The sequence below is a fragment of the Mobula birostris genome, chromosome X, assembly GCF_030028105.1.
Source record: "Mobula birostris isolate sMobBir1 chromosome X, sMobBir1.hap1, whole genome shotgun sequence".
NCBI lineage: Eukaryota > Metazoa > Chordata > Chondrichthyes > Myliobatiformes > Myliobatidae > Mobula > Mobula birostris.
The window spans coordinates 8,954,652-8,972,117 of NC_092402.1; the positions used below are offsets into that span (position 1 = coordinate 8,954,652).

At 49.4% G+C, this 17,466-nt stretch overlaps 1 protein-coding gene across 1 annotated transcript in view; it reads left to right on the forward strand.

Moving 5' to 3' along the window:
• The window catches only part of LOC140191857 (sorting nexin-10B-like), a 91,622-nt gene extending 75,881 nt beyond the window's left edge, over positions 1-15,741 (forward strand). Inside the window, exons 4-5 of the mRNA XM_072249651.1 lie at positions 11,449-11,658; positions 14,740-15,741. Of these exons, the coding sequence (XP_072105752.1) occupies positions 11,449-11,658; positions 14,740-14,830 (301 nt within the window). The 3' untranslated portion in view covers positions 14,831-15,741. The remainder of the gene's footprint in view (positions 1-11,448; positions 11,659-14,739) is intronic.
• Positions 15,742-17,466: the final 1,725 nt, after the last annotated feature.

Here is a 17,466-nt window from a genome sequence, read left to right on the forward strand (position 1 = left end):
AGAGGTAGATTTTTTTTTAACACAGAGAGTTCTTTGAACACCCTGCCACTCTCTGTGTTAAAAAAAAACTACCTCTGCTGGCTATCTTGTGATTGTAAGAGGGTCACGCCTCCGGTTGGCTCTGCAGTGGCCGCTGCGACTCCCGGCGCGCCGCCGTCTCCCCACGGATTATTGCAGCCACGTGGACGCGCGTGTGGAAGGTAGGCATTAAAAGTACAGGCGTATGTGAAGTGGCGGGGGGGGTGGGAGGCGGAGAAGGTCACAGTTCGTGCGCACAGGAACAGGTACAGAGCTGAAGTAATCGGAACCGGGTTCACTATCGCTGATGCATATCGTGAAACTTGTTGGTTTGTGGCAAGTCGTAAAAATGACCATTTTATAGGCATCCGTTAGTCTCGTGAGACCGTGGATTTGCGCCTTGGAAGGTTGTATGGAAGACCGGCAGTTGCCCATGCTGCAAGTCTCCCCTCTCCACGCCACCGATGTTGTCCAAGGGAAGGGCATTAGGACCCATACAGCTTGGCACCAGTGTGGTTAAGTGCCTTGCTCACGGACACAACACGCTGCCTCAGCCGAGGCTCGAACTAGCGACCTTCAGATCACTAGACCGACGCCTTAACCACTTGGCCACGCGCCCCAACAACAAAAATGACCGTAAACGTACCGGAAAGGGGTACAGCACAGGAACAGGCCCTTGGGCCTGCAATGTCGGGTCTAACCCATTAAATTAGTCGTCAGAAGGCCAACTGAACTAATCCCTTCTGCCCGCACAATGCCCGCATCCTTCCATTTCCCTCACACCCATGTGCCTATCTTGGAAGTCTCTAATGTTTCTGCTTCTACCACCACCCCGGTCATCGCATCCCAGGCACCCACCACTCTCTGTGTAAAAAAAAACTTGCCCCTCACATCCCCGTGGAAATTACGCCCCCCATCCCCGTCCCTGCCCCCACATTCACCTTCAATGCTTGGCCTCTGTTTTTTTCTCGTTTGTGCTGTATTGGATCCGGAGCATCAATTAATTTCGTTCTCCTTTACGCTGGCCTGCGGGAAATGACATTAAATGATCTCGAATCTTGATTAGGCGTTTCGGCCCCCTTGGCAAAAGGCACTGTCTGTTAAAACCACATCCTGCTCGGCAGTAACTGCTGTGAGGCATTCCAGGTTACTAACGTTAATCACCAGTGACTGAAACGTGTTTCCACCCGCCCCCGAGTCATTCAGCAGTAACAGAAGAAAGTTTCTCCCTGCATTTCTCGGTGACTCTGATTTCTCCCTGTTTTGTTTTTCTGCGCTATTTATCTATTTGTCTGTAAACTTGTATCTCAAAACCTGCTGATCTCCTGGGATTTCCACACACACACACACACACACACACACACACACACACACACACACACACACACACACACACACACACACACACACTCACACACACACACATACACACACTCACACACACACACACACACCACACACACACACACACACTCACTCACTCACAGACACACACACACTCTCACAGACACACACATACTCTCACACACACTCACAGACATACACACACACACTCACTCACTCACAGACACACACACACTCTCACAGACACACACATACTCTCACACACACTCACAGACATACACACACACACACACTCACTCAGACACAGACACACACACTCACAGACACACACATACTTTCACACACACTCACAGACATACACACACATACACTCACACACACACACTCACTCAGACACACACACACACTCACAGACACACATACTCTCACACACACTCACAGACATACACACACATACACTCACACACACACTCACAGACACAGACACACACACTCACTCACACGCAGACATACACATACACACACACACTCACTCACAGACACACACACACACTCACAGACAGACACACACATGCTCTCACACACACTCACAGACATACACACACACTCACTCTCTCACACACACATACACATACACACTCACAGACATACACACACTCACACAGACACACAGAAACACACATACACTCACAGACATACACACACTCATACAGACACACTCACAGAAACACACACACACTCACAGACAGAACCACACACACACACACACAAAACAGTCTCCAGAGTTTACAGAAAAGAAAAGACCATGAAGACATCCAGTGAGTGGCAGTTCTGTGGCTGAAAAAGCCTTGTCCTGAGAGAGAGAGAGAGAAAGTGTGGGAGAGAGAGATAGATAGATATCAGAGGAGAATGGCTGGGCTGGTCCAAGCTGGCAGGGAGGTGACAGTAACTCAAACAACCACTCATTACAGCAGCGTTTGTGGCAAAGGGCAGCTCCAGATGCCCAGGTTCCACTCCTGTGGCCACTTCACTCCTGTATCTAGTAACGAGGCTGCGTTTGGAACATACTCACTGATACAGTGCAGGGGACTAGTCAACTAGTCTGGGACGCAACAGGGTTCTACAAACAGAAATGATAAAAACGGGCAGATGAATGTTTAAAGAGGTCGCTTGAGGGATAAATGTTGGCTGGAATCACCTTTTCAGAGGAGTAGTTTAAGATCTTTCAATTAGAACATAGGAACTAGGAGCAGGAGTTGGCCATCTGGCCTGTCGAGCCTGCTCTGCCATTCAATAAGATCATGGCTGATCTGACCATGGACTCGTCTCCACCTCCCTGCCTTTTCCCCTTAACCCTGAATTCCCTTACTGTGCAAAAATCTATCCAACCTTGCCTTAAATATATTTACTGAGGTAGCCTCCCCTGCTTCCCTGGGCAGAGAATTCCACAGATTCACCACTCTCTGGGAAAAGCAGTTCCTCCTCATCTCCGTCCTAAATCTACTACCCCCCCTCCCCGAACCTTGAGGCTACACCCCCGAGTTCTAGTCTCTCCCCTCCCAGTGGAAACAACTTTCCTGCCTCTATCTTCTCTATCCCTTTTCTTTCTTATCCCACTTATTAATCGAATCAGCGTGTGAGTTGGACTCTGTAGTCCAAGTTATGCTGTGTTTCGGGTTTCTGGTTCCCTCCCCCCTTTTTTTGTTTGTTCCTACTTCGGGCGATTTTTATCGGGCAGTCTGCAGGTAACGAACAGCACAGCGCTGGATTGAGCTGAACCGAATGCGTGCGGCCCCCTTACGTTTTGTGTTTCATATTCTGCATTATTCATACATTTTACACAATTAGTTTCTTTTTCGTGTTGGAGAGGGGGTTGGTTTTTCCTCTCCGAGCTGGTTCCATGGTGTTTCTTTGTTTCAAGGCTGACTCTGGAGAGGACCAAACTCGGGGTTGTATACTGCAAACGGACTTTGGTAATATATGTACGTTGAATCTTTCAAGTTTTAACAAGGCACCTGGAACTCTCACTGTGGCAGCTCAGTACTCCCTCTACATTGTACGACAGCTTTAAACCAAATTCAGAGCCCATTTTAGTCAAAGGAACAAGTTATTATCAAAGGGCATATGTGTCACCATATACAAATTTGAGATTCATTTTCTCGCAGGGGTTTACAGGAATGTAAAGAAACGCAGTAGATTTTATAAAAACTATACATAAACAAGGACTGACAAACAGCCATTGTGCAAAAGAAGGCAATCTTTGCCTGTTAAAAAAAAGAATTATTTTGAGAACATGAGCTGTAGAGTTCTTAAAAGTGAGTGCGTAGGTTGTGGAGTCAGTTCAGGGTTGAGGTGAGTGAAGTTATCCACTCTGTGATTCAGGAGCCTGATGGTTGAGGGGGTAATAACTCTTCCTGAACCTGGCGGTGTGGGTCCTGAGGCTCCTGTACCTCCTTCCTGATGGTTGAGGGGTAATAACTGTTCCTGAACCTGGTGGTGTGGATCCTGAGGCTCCTGTACCTCCTTCCTGATGGTTGAGGGGGTAATAACTGTCCCTGAACCTGGTGGTGTGGATCCTGAGGCTCCTGTACCTCCTTCCTGATGGTTGTGGGGTAATAACTGTTTCTGAACCTGGTGGTGTGGGTCCTGAGGCTCCTGTACCTCCTTCCTGATGGTTGAGGGGTAATAACTCTTCCTGAACCTGGTGGTGTGGGTCCTGAGGCTCCTGTACCTCCTTCCTGATGGTTGAGGGGTAATAACTGTTCCTGAACCTAGTGGTGTGGGACCTGAGGCTCCTGTACCTCCTTCCTGATGGTTGAGGGGTAATAACTGTTCCTGAACCTGGTGGTGTGGGACCTGAGACTCCTGTACCTCCTTCCTGATTGTTGAGAAGTAATAACTGTTCCTGAACCTGGTGGTGTGGGTCCTGAGGCTCCTGTGCCTCCTTCCTGATGGTTGAGGGGTAATAACTGTTCCTGAACCTGGTGGTGTGGGTCCTGAGGCTCCTGTGCCTCCTTCCTGATGGTTGAGGGGTGATAACTGTTCCTGAAGCTGGTGGTGTGGGTCCTGAGGCTCCTGTACCTCCCTCCTGATGGTTGAGGGGTAATAACTGTTCCTGAAGCTGGTGGTGTGGAACCTGAGGCTCCTGTACCTCCCTCCTGATGGCTGAGGGGTAATAACTGTTCCTGAAGCTGGTGGTGTGGGTCCTGAGGCTCCTGTACCACTTGCCTGATGGCAGCAGTGAGGAGAGAGCACGGCCTGGAATACATATTCAAATCGCTCTTGTGGGATTTGAACTCAAGTGTTGTCTGACTCCAAGTTAATATCTGAACCAGCAAACCAAGCCTGGCGACCACTTTGTTAACTCAGTTAGTATATCTGTGAGATCTTATTGCAAATGTTTGAGCCTCAGAATTGATTAGCATCTCCTGTGTATCGTTTTAAAAATAAAATAAAATTAAACACTGCCTCGGAGACCCACTGACTGCAGGAGGAGGTGGGCAGAGCCCTGTCCCTCACAGGAAAGGCCTTCCCCACCACTTACAAGGAACGCCGTTCGGAGAAAGCAGCATCCTTTGTCAAAGACCCCCAATCACACAGGCTATGCTGTTTTCTCATCAAGGAGGAGGTACGGGGGTCCTCAGGTTTTGTAGACGGGGACAGTGTCCGTACAGCTCCTGGGCTCCGGAAGGTTCTTTGCCGGCCCGTGCTCGGGAGGTGGACGGCGGGCGCGTGAGTGCAAAGCCTGTCTTCACCAAAGGGGAGGGGGGCCGAAGTTCAGATAATTGGAGCCTGCCAGTCTGGTTGTGGTCGTGGACTGGCCTTTACGCGCAGAGTAATGGTCCTCGAATTACAAAGTGGTCCTGCTGCCTTCGCTGAGGCTTTCTCAGTGAGCTGAGCAAATCGAATTGCGTCTGAAAGATTAACTTTCAGAAATTTGTTGCTGACAAGGATGTTATTAATAGACCTCCCACCCCCCACTTCCCATGGTTCAGAATTACACCGTTGATTCGAGCCTGCCGAATGTTTTAATGGAGGTGAAGTTATAACTCTACAAGTGTGTTAATGAACCATGACAGTTTTGCGTTCTCCACTGCCTCGCCTCGCAGGGAATGTTGGAGCAGAGAACACACTGCAGGACATAGTACAGGCCCTTCAGCCCACTATGTTGTGCTGACCCTTTAACCTCCTCTGGGATCAATCGAACCCTTCCCTCCTACACATTCCTTCGTTTTGTCTATCGTCCACCTGCCTCGTTAGGTTAGATTAGATTATGAGGACACTCAGTCCTCGTTTATTGTCATTTAGAAATGCATGCATTAAAAAAATGGTACAATGTTCCTCCAGAATGATATCTCAAGAAAAGCAAGACAAACCAAGTCTAAAACTGACAAAACCACATAATTCTAATATTTACACGAGAAAATCTGCAGATGCTGGAAATTCAAGCAACACACATCAAAGTTGCTGGTGAACGCAGCAGGCCAGGCAGCATCTCTAGGAAGAGGTACAGTCGACGTTTCGGGCCGAGACCCTTCGTCAGGACTAACTGAAGGAAAAGCTAGTAAGAGATTTGAAAGTGGGAGGGGAGGGGGAGATCCAAAATGATAGGAGAAGGCAGGAGGGGCAGGGATGGAGCCAAGAGCTGGACAGGTGATTGGCAAAAGGGAGATGAGAGGATCATGGGACAGGAGGTCCAGGGAGAAGGAAAAGGGAGCGGGGGGAAAAACCCAGAGGATGGGCAAGGGGTATAGTCAGAGAGACAGAGGGAGAAAAAGGAGAGAGAGAATATATATATATAAAATAGTAACAAACAACAAAATAAAACGGATGGGGTGGTGGGGCATTACCGGAAGTTAGAGAAGCTAATGTTCATGCCTAACATATTCTAACATACAGTTACAACAGTGCATCATCCACCTGTGACGACCCTTTCACCTGCTCCTGAGATCAATCGAACCCTTCCCTCCTGCCCAGTCCTGGTGAGGGGTCTCGGCCCGAAACGTTGACGGTTTATTCCTCCCCATCGATGCTGCCTGGCCTGCTGAGTTCCTGCAGAATTCTGTGTGCGTTGCTTCCCCCCTAGACAGCCCCACCCCCGTTTTTACGGTCCTCCACGCTTCTTGAATACCCCTAATGTGCCTGCCTCCACCACTACCCTTGGCAGGGTGTTCCACGCACCCACCACTCTCTGTGTAAAAAACTTGTCCTTCTGTTTATTGAGATACAACAGGCCTCCCAGCAATCCCCCGATTTAACCCTAGCCCAATCACAGGACGATTCACAAAGACCAATTATCCTACCAATCAGTACATCTTCGGACAGTGGGAGGAAACCAGAGCACCCGGAGGAAACCCACGCGCTCACGGACACCTTACAGGCAGTGGCGGGATTTGAACCCGGGTCGCGTGTACCGTGAAGTGTCGTGCAAGTCACTATGCTACCGAGCCGCCCCTTATCACTAACAATCCCCACCCCCCTCAATACTTTCCTCTAATTACCTTAAAATTATGTCTCCCATTATTAGTCATATGCATCTTGCGAATAAAATCACCGGTGGCCTCCAACACCCAGGACATGCTCTCTTCTCACTCCTGCCATTGGGTAGGAGGTACAGGAGCCTCAGGACCCACACCACCAGGTTCAGGAACAGTTATTACCCCTCAACCATCAGGAAGGAGGTACAGGAGCCTCAGGACCCACACCACCAGGTTCAGGGACAGTTATCACCCCTCAACCATCAGGAAGGAGGTACAGGAGCCTCAGGATCCACACCACCAGGTTCAGGGACAGTTATTACCCCTCAACCATCAGGAAGGAGGTACAGGAGCCTCAGGACCCACACCACCAGGTTCAGGAACAGTTATTACCCCTCAACCATCAGGAAGGAGGTACAGGAGCTTCAGGACCCACATCACCAGGTTCAGGAATTGTTATTACCCCTCAACCATCAGGAAGGAGGTACAGGAGCCTCAGGACCCACATCACCAGGTTCAGGAACAGTTATCACCCCATCAACCATCAGGCTCTTGAACAAAAGGGGACAACTGCACTCATTTGCCCCATCATGAGATGTTCCCACAACAAATGATCTCACTTTAAGGACTCTTTATCTCATGTTCTCGTTATTTATTGATATTTATTTATATTTGCGTTTGCACGGTTTGCTGTCTTCTGCACTCTGGTTGATCTTTCATTGGTCCCGTTTACAGTTACTGTTCTATAGATTTGCTGAGTTTGCCCGCAGGAAAATGAATCTTGTGTTCTTTGATAGTGAAATTTACGTTGTAGTTTGAAGTGGAACATAGCGTACAGAAGTGTATGGTCATGCACTTTGGCAGCAGGAATCCGGCCGTCAGCTCCTGGAGCTGTGTCAATCGCCTCGGCAGCTTCTGTCTGTGGATTCTACAGTCTGGTGTTTTAATGTTCTGTTTGTTATTTTTGCTGTTGGTGTGTGAAACCCTCCCCCCCACCACACCCCCTGGTTTCCTCGGCTGCGTAAGTCCAGGGAAGACACTCTCAAGTTCCGCCAAACACGTGAGGTTGTGACGGCTCGATCCCTCCCCAAACCCCGGTCTGTGCGGACGCTGTGTGATTCGCTACCCTGTCACGAATCAGCGCCGCAAAATACCGGACAGTAAACCGCATACGATTAAAGGAATTATATTCATGAATCTTAACTAAAGGGTTAGTAAAGAATAACAAAGAGAAAAGGGCCCATTCTGATCAAACAGTCAAACGTGCGCAAGTTGAACTCCTCCGTCACTCGCGGGCTGGGCCCTCGGTCCGCGTGAACGGCCACACCGCCTTCCGAACATCGCTCGCAATCCGTCTCGAACTGACGGGTCTCCCCACCGGACCGTGTGCTACCCAGAGTCTTCTCTCTTCATCTTCTCTCGAACAACAACCTCAACCCCAACCTTACTGTCCCTCACCAAGAAAACACCCCTCGCCCCGCTAATTGGACGGTGCACGTTCTACATGATCCCTTACCTGCAACAGTAATCCGAACAGGCTGAAAGCAGAGCAGACGGCCCCCGCAGAGCTGCTGGGTGAAATACCTACAGCACAACAGGAAAGATATGAACCAGGGCGTTAACACGTGATTAGTTCTTTTTTTTTGGTAGGTTTGATGGTCCTTGTTGCATAGGGGTATTTTCTTTCAACGTGTTCCACGGCAGCCGTCCCCAAACACCAGGCCGCAAAGCCTGTGCTACCGGGCCGTGAGGAAACGATACGAGTCAGCTGCACCTTCCCTCATTCCCTGTCACGCACTGTTAAACTTGAACATAGGGTTGCCAACTGTCCCGTATTTGCCGGGACATCCCGTATATTGGGATAAATTGGTTTGTCCCGTATTTCCCCGCAAACGTAGAGCGTTCCTATGAAACCTTTTGTGCCGAAATGGCATTAAGGGAAGAAGCAATTACCATTAATTTATATGGGAAAAATTTTTGAGCCAAAAAAACCTACCAAACCATACCAAATAACACATGAAACCGAAAATAAATAGCACTAACATATGGTAAAAGCAGGAATGATATGATAAATACACAGCCTATATAAAGTAGAAATAATGTATGTACAGTATAGTCGGGAAGATAAAGGCAAAACCGATTTGTGGGGGGAAAAATCAGCACGTCACGCATGCGCACACAGGTGCCCGCGCAAGACTTCATGGTCACGGTCGTCTTTCCTGGGGTAAACACAGGTGTCCTGTATTTGACTGCTACTTTTGTCCCTTATTTGTGAGTGAGAAAGTTGGCAACTCTAACTGTAAAAGACATGTTGAGGTGAGTTTAACCCTACTTGAACAACCCTCCCCCCGCCGGTTGGCCGGTCCGTGGTGCAAAAAAGGTTGGGGGACTCCTGTTCTATGGTGTTATTTTGTTTTGTGGCTGCTAGCCACAAAAGTGATTGTACTTTACACTTTGAAAAGCATAGACTAAGTTCCAAACAGGGAGAAAAATCAGAAATCAGAGGTGCGAAGGGACTTGGGAGTTCTCGTGCAGGATCCCTAAAGGTTAACTGGCAGGTTGAGTCTGTGGTGAGGAAGTCAAATGCCATGTGAGCGTTAATTTCAAGAGGACGAGAATACAGAAAGGGAGGATCTAACGCTGAGGCCTTGGCAAGCATTGGTCAGACTGCATTTGGAGTATTGTGAACAGTTTCGGGCCCCTTACGTAAGAACAGATTGGGCAGGATCCAGAGGAGCTTCATGAGAATGAACCCGGGAATGAAAGGGTTAATGTAGGAGGAGTATTTGATGGCTCTGGGTCTGTACTCGCTGGAATTTAGGGGAGTGAGGAGGGATCTCATTGAAAACTATCGAATATTGAAAGGCCTCAATAGAGTGGATGTGGAGAGGATGTTTCCTATAGTGAGGGAGTCTAGGACCAGAGGGCACAGATAGAGTGGATGTGGAGAGGATGTTTCCTATAATGGGAGAGTCTAGGACCAGAGGACACAGATAGAGTGGATGTGGAGAGGATGTTTCCTATAATGGGAGAGTCTAGGACCAGAGGACACAGATAGAGTGGATGTGGAGAGGATGTTTCCTATAGTGGGGGCGTCTAGGACCAGAGGACACAGATAGAGTGGATGTGGAGAAGATGTTTCCTATAGTGGGGGAGTCTAAGAGCAGAGGACACAGGTAGAGTGGATGGGGAGAGGATGGGGGAGTCTGGGAGCAGAGGGCACAGATAGAGTGGATGTGGAGAGGATGTTTCCTATAGTGAGGGGAGTCTAGGACCAGAGGACACAGATAGAGTGGATGTGGAGAGGATGTTTCCTATAGTGGGGGAGTCTGGGACCAGAGGACACAGATAGTGTGGATGTGGAGAGGATGTTTCCTATAGTGGGGGGAGTCTAGGACCAGAGGACACAGATAGAGTGGATATGGAGAGGATGTTTCCTATAGTGGGGGAGTCTAGGACCAGAGGACACAGATAGAGTGGATGTGGAGAGGATGTTTCCTATAGTGGGGGAGTCTGGGACCAGAGGGCACAGATAGAGTGGATGTGGAGAGGATGTTTCCTATAATGGGAGAGTCTAGGACCAGAGGACACAGATAGAGTGGATGTGGAGAGGATGTTTCCTATAATGGGAGAGTCTAGGACCAGAGGACACAGATAGAGTGGATGTGGAGAGGATGTTTCCTATAGTGGGGGCGTCTAGGACCAGAGGACACAGATAGAGTGGATGTGGAGAAGATGTTTCCTATAGTGGGGGAGTCTAAGAGCAGAGGACACAGATAGAGTGGATGGGGAGAGGATGGGGGAGTCTGGGAGCAGAGGGCACAGATAGAGTGGATGTGGAGAGGATGTTTCCTATAGTGGGGGAGTCTGGGACCAGAGGGGCACAGATAGAGTGGATGTGGGGAGGATGTTTCCTGTAGTGGGGGAGTCTCGGTCCAGAGGACACAGATAGAGTGGAGGTGGAGAGGATGTTTCCTATAGTGGGGGAGTCTGGGACCAGAGGACACAGATAGAGTGGAGGTGGAGAGGATGTTTCCTATAGTGGGGGAGTCTGGGACCAGAGGACCCAGATAGAGTGGATGTGGAGAGGATGTTTCCTATAGTGGGGGAGTCTGGGACCAAAGGGCACAGATAGAGTGGATGTGGAGAGGATGTTTCCTATAGTGGGGGAGTCTGGGACCAGAGGACACAGATAGAGTGGATGTGGAGAGGATGTTTCCTATAGTGGGGGAGTCTGGGACCAGAGGGCACAGATAGAGTGGATGTGGAGAGGATGTTTCCTATAGTGGGGGAGTCTGGGACCAGAGGGGCATCCATTCAGATCAGAGAAATCGAGGAATTTCTTGAGCCAGAGGGTGGTGAATCTGTGGAATTCGTGGCCACGTTCATCTCTTTGGGCATATTTAAAGCAGAAGCTGATAAGTTCTTGATTAGTCAGCATATCATAGGTTACGGGGAGAAGGCAGGAGACTCGGGGTGAGAGGATAGTAAACCAGCCATGATGGAATGGCGGAGCCGACTCGATGGGCTGGAGCAGCTTCGGGGGGGGGGGGGGGTGCACTGGTTATGTAAGAGGCCCGATATAAACTCATGCCTTTTGTTCTTTCAGGGTCCTGCACACAACTGTCCTCCTGTCCGACAGCCAGCTCCACCTCTTCCTGCAGACGCAGCTGTCAACAGCCGAGATTGAGTCCTGCGTCCAGGGCCGCACGGCCTTCTCCGTCAACGAGGCCATCCTGAGCAGCGCCCACTGCAGGAAGAGCCTGGCCCGCCGGGGGGAGGCGGAGGCGGACTGCCCCATCGGCTACGAGTCCGAAAGGTAATGCAGCACGACCTCCTTCTGGTCCTCCGTCTCACGCTCCCGTGGTCTTGTGCAAGGGGGGATGTCAGAGGGAGTTGAACACACCGCCAGGTCTGGCAGTGGAGGCTGTAAAACAGTACAGCGCAGGAGCAGGCCCTTCGGCCACAATGCTGTGCTGGACCAAATCAGGATCAGGTTTTATATCACCAGCGCATGTCACGAAATTTGTTAACCTTACTGCAGCAGTACAATGCGATGCATGATAAATTTTGGGGAAAAAAACTGAATGACTGTAAGTATATTTAGTTAAAAGTTAAAGTCTGTCACGAGCCTTGTGGCCCAGCAGGCCAGTACTTATGCTGGTTTCCGTAGCGTGAAGCGACTGAGAGTACGAGACTCGCCCCCAGATAGGATGCCAGTCTATCGCGAGGTTAACCCCCAGCTTTTTGCTGGTACCCCATTCTCAGCTGGGTGGACTGGAGCATTGTGTGGTTAAATGCCTTGTGCAAGGACACAACACGCTGCCTTGGCCGAGACTCGAACCCACCACCTTCAGGTCATGAACCCAACGCCCTAACCACTTGGCCACGTGCCACACATATATGGATATTAAGTAGCCAAAACAGAAATTAAAAAGTAGTGAGATGGTGTTCACGGGTTCAATGTCCATTCAGAAATCAGATGGCAGAGGGGAAGAAGCTGTTCCTGAATCGCTGAGTGTGTGTCTTCAGGCTCCTGTACCTCCTCCCTGATGGCAGAGGGGAAGAAGCTGTTCCTGAATCGCTGAGTGTGTGTCTTCAGGCTCCTGTACCTCCTCCCTGATGGCAGAGGGGAAGAAGCTGTTCCTGAATCGTTGAGTGTGTGTCTTCAGGCTCCTGTATCTCCTCCCTGACGGCAGAGGGGAAGAAGCTGTTCCTGAATCGCTGAGTGTGTGTCTTCAGGCTCCTGTACCTGCTCCCTGATGGCAGAGGGGAAGAAGCTGTTCCTGAATCGTTGAGTGTGTGTCTTCAGGCTCCTGTACCTCCTTCCTGCTGGCAGAGGGGAAGAAGCTGTTCCTGAATCGTTGAGTGTGTGTCTTCAGGCTCCTGTACCTCCTCCCTGATGGCAGAGGGGAAGAAGCTGTTCCTGAATCGTTGAGTGTGTGTCTTCAGGCTCCTGTACCTCCTCCCTGATGGCAGAGGGGAAGAAGCTGTTCCTGAATCGCTGAGTGTGTGTCTTCAGGCTCCTGTACCTCCTCCCTGATGGCAGAGGGGAAGGAGCTGTTCCTGAATCGTTGAGTGTGTGTCTTCAGGCTCCTGTACCTCCTCCCTGATGGCAGAGGGGCAGAAGCTGTTCCTGAATTGCTGAGTGTGTGTCTTCAGGCTCCTGTACCTCCTCCCTGATGGCAGAGGGGAAGAAGCTGTTCCTGAATCGTTGAGTGTGTGCCTTCAGGCCCCTGTACCTCCTCCCTGATGGCAGAGGGGAAGAAGCTGTTCCTGAATCATTGAGTGTGTCCCTTCAGGCCCCTGTACCTTCTCCCTGACGGTAGCAGTGAGAAGAGGGAACGTCCTCGGTGGTGGGTGTCCTTAATGATGGACGCCGTTGCTCCTCGAAGATGTCTTGGATGCTGCAGAGGCTAGTGCCCATGATAGAGCAAACCATTTTTACAACTTTCTACAGCTTACCTTGATCTTGTGCAGTAGACCCCCCCCCCCCTTTCCCACCCCACACCAGACGGTGATGCAGCCAGTCAGAACGCTCTCCAGGGTACATGTGTAGAAGTCTTCAAGTGTTTTAGGTGACAAATCTCCTCAATCTCCCAATGAAGTATAGCCACTGTCTTGCCTTCTTTATAGCTGCGTCGATATGTTGGGACCAGGTTAAGTTAGTAATCAAATGGTAAACTGAACTTATTCCTTCTGCCTACACAATGTCCATATCCTTCCATTTTCCTCACACCCATGTGCCTCTCTACATGTCTTTTAAAAGTCCCTAAAGTATCTGCTTCTTCGTTAGATAAATCACCATCATCATTATACGCACTACCTTACTTTCTCTTTTCTATTTTCTATTTATGATTTATAATTAAATTTTTAATATTTACTATCGATTTGTAGAGCAGAATCAAATATCGCTGTGATGATTGTATGCTCTAGTATCAATTGTTTGGCGGCAATAAAGTATAAAGTATTCTTTAGTATTTTGCTCAAGTGCTTGAACATGCATTTAGCAATCTCAATCCTCCTTCGAATTTCGACATCAGCCCTATCGTCAGATGTTATTGTGCTCCCCGAGTAATTGAACTTACAATTTGTTTAGTTCCATTGCCTACTTTCTGTTCATGTTTCTGTATGACCTCCTTCTTTGTGACAAACATACACTCGTTCCTCTGCCTTTGATGGTCGTTCCTCTCTGTGCAACTTCTCCGACGACTTTATCTAGTATTTCCTGGAGCTTCTCCTTAGAAGCAGTCATATTAGAAGTACTGGGGGGGCTGTTGTGACTGTCAACAAGGTCACCGGACAGAGACTCAAGTCTTTATTCAGCAGTTGTCATATCTGAGACACACTCGGAAGACGAGGCCTGCCTGACCCAATATCACACGACATGATTATGTGCTGAAGGTCGAAGATAACAGCAGGACAGTTCTAGAGTGACACTGGAAATACGATGCTTCCCTTGAATAACATATAATTTTCACCCACCTCCATCTCCGCTACCACACTCCAGGCACCCAGAATGAATGTTAATTCCCACTGATGCTGGGTTGCATTCATGCATATGCAGACATCTCAGTTCCAGGAAGACCAATGTTCAGAACTGAATATTAAATTCAACCTACAATCCACCTTCAGGTCTGCTGTTAAGAGTTAGCATTTGCTATATACCATGACTCCAGAGCACACCCGAACAGGGACATTTAAGAGGCTCTTAGATTGGCAAATGGATGATAGGAAAATGGAGGGCTATGCGGGAGGGAAGGGTTAGATTGACCTTAGAGTCGGTTAAAAAGAACCTGTCCTATATTCTTTGTGTCCTGTCATATGTTATGCTGCTCATGTGGACATGGAGGAAGTCCATCCATCACTGGGAACTAACTCGCCCTTTGTTTGTACGTAGCTCGCCCTGCCACGCTGTGCTGACCAGCATCGAAGGCGCTCCAGGGAACTCTGAGCCCGTGGAAACGCCGGCCGCCTCGGGAGGGCCGTGAGGTCCACGCTGGAGTGAAATACTCTGCACGGTCGCGAGCACACCCCGAGTTCTCAGACTCCTGCGGACGACTGACTCCCGTTCACTGTCAAAGCACTTCAAATTGTCAACTGGATTGAACACCAGATGTGTGTCCTGAGCACCAACCTGTCCTCTGTAACCCCGGGATCTGGGACTACCAATCGATTGATACCCCCCTGTTGTCTCAGTAACAGGCGCGCAAAAGTCAGTCAGGCAAGAGCTTTGCGGCAAGTCCCGAAATGCCCTGGGTGGCTCTGGGACCTCCCAGCCGAGGCACCCTGTTAGTGGAGTGTCCCATACTCTGGGGGGGGGGGGGTTGCCGTGGTTACTTGAGGATAACCAATCCCCGATCTTCCACTGACCACCTACTCTCCTCTACGGACACCGGCTCACCCCGATTCCTGCAGGCTGGCCCCAGGCTACTCTACTTCCTCGTGTCAGCTGGGCTGGCTGTCTACTCTCCTCTACAGACACGGGCTCACCCCGATTCCCGCAGACTACCCCGTTCACTCAGCCCTTCCTCGTGTTTGCTGGCCCGTTTGCCCTGGTTTGTTCCGACAAAAACTCCAGTCTAACATTGAACGCCCGTGTCCTCAGCTGCCACCTCCCCCCCCCCCACCCGCCATCCCCACCACTCCAGCCCCCAAAGCCCTCCGAGGTCTCTGCATGCCTCAGCTTCTTTCATGGACAAAATCAGTATCACTCCAAAGGTGTCAATACCCACGGTGGCTGACAGCTCTTGCGTTCTGCTCCTCTAGGACTTAATTTAAAATCTACCTCTTGTACCAGACGGTGGTTTTACTGTCCCCAGCCCAACGGCACTGTGTCAGATTGTGGTATCCTGTGAAACACTTTCAGATGAATCACTGCAATAAAGGATTATGTTACTGTGTGAAACTATGTCGACTTTTAGCAATGGAAACTGCTTGAGCCTTGTGTAAGTGTTTGTGTGTGTGTGTGTGTGTGTGTGTGTGGGTCTGTGTGAGTTTGTGTGTCTGTGTACCTGTCTATATATGTGTGTCTGCGTGTTCTGTGTGTGTCTGTGTGTTCTGTGTATGTCTATGTGTTTGTGTGTGTCTGTGTACCTGTCTGTGTGTGTGTGTCTATGTGTTTGTGTGTGTGTGTCTGTGTACCTGTGTGTGTGTGTGTGTGTGTTTATGTGTTTTGTGTGTGTGTGTCTGTGTACCTGTGTGTGTGTGTGTGTGTGTGTTTATGTGTTTGTGTGTGCGTCTGTGTATACCTGTCTATATGTGTGTGTGTGTGTGTGTGGGGGGGTCTGTGTGAATTTGTGTGTCTGTGTACCTGTCTATATATGTGTGTGTGTGTGTGTGTGTGTGTGTGTAACTGTCTATATGTGTGTGCGTGTTCTGTGTATGTCTGTGTGTGTCTGTGTGTTCTCTGTATGTCTATGTGTTTGTGTGTGTGTGTGTGTGTTTATGTGTTTGTGTGTGTGTCTGTGTACCTGTCTATGTTTGTGTGTGTGTGTGTGTGTGTGTGTGTGTGTGTGTGTGGGTGTGTGTGTGTGGGTGGAGGGGGTGTTGGTGAGGAAGGACGGTACTTATGTGACACTGAACCATCAGAGCTCAGAGTGGAATGAGGCCATTCCATCATGGCTGATTTATTATCCCTCTCAACCCCGTTCTCCCCGTAACCTTTGACCACCATACTGGAATGGAGTGCTAGTTTAAACACCTTGCCCTGGTCAATGTCTGCTTGCATTTACCCTATCTAAACCCCTCATCATTCTGTACAACCTCCATCAAATCTCCTCTCACTCTCCTACACTCGAGGGAATAAAGTCCGAACAACAGACAATAGGTGCAGGAGTAGGCCATTCGGCCCTTCAAGCCAGCACCGCCATTCACTGTGATCATGGCTGATCATCCACAATCAGTACCCTTTTCCTGCCTTCTCCCCGTATCCCTTCACTCCGCTATCTTTAAGAACTCTATCTAACTCTTTCTTGAAAGAATCCAGAGAATTGGCCTCCACTGCCTTCTGAGGCAGAGCATTCCACAGAACCACACCCTCTGGGTGAAAAAGTTTTTCCTCAACTCCGTTCTAAATTGTCTTACCCCTTATTCTTAAACTGTGGCCTCTGGTTCTGGACTCCCCCAACATCGGGAACATGTTTCCTGCCTCTAGCGTGTCCAATCCCTTAATAATCTTGTATGTTTCAATCAGATCCCCTCTCATCCTTCTAAATTCTAGTGTATACAACCCCACTCGCTCCAATCTTTCAACATATGACAGTCCCGCCATCCCGAGAATTAACCTTCTGAACCTACGCTGCAGTCCCTCATTAGGAAGAATGTCCTTCCTCAGATTTGGAGACCAATACTGTACACAATACTCCAGACCAGGCAGCATCTCTAGGAAGAGGTACGGTCGACGTTTCGGGCCGAGATCCTTCGTCAGTGTCTTCTTTCAGTTAGTCCTGACGAAGGGTCTTGGACTGAAACGTCGACTGCACCTCTTCCTAGAGATACTGCCTGGCCTGCTGCGTTCACCAGCAACTTTGATGTGTGTTGCTTGAATTTCCAGCATCTGCAGATTTCCTCGTGTTTGCACAATAATCCAGGTGTGGTCTCACCAGGGCCCTGTAAAACTGCAGAA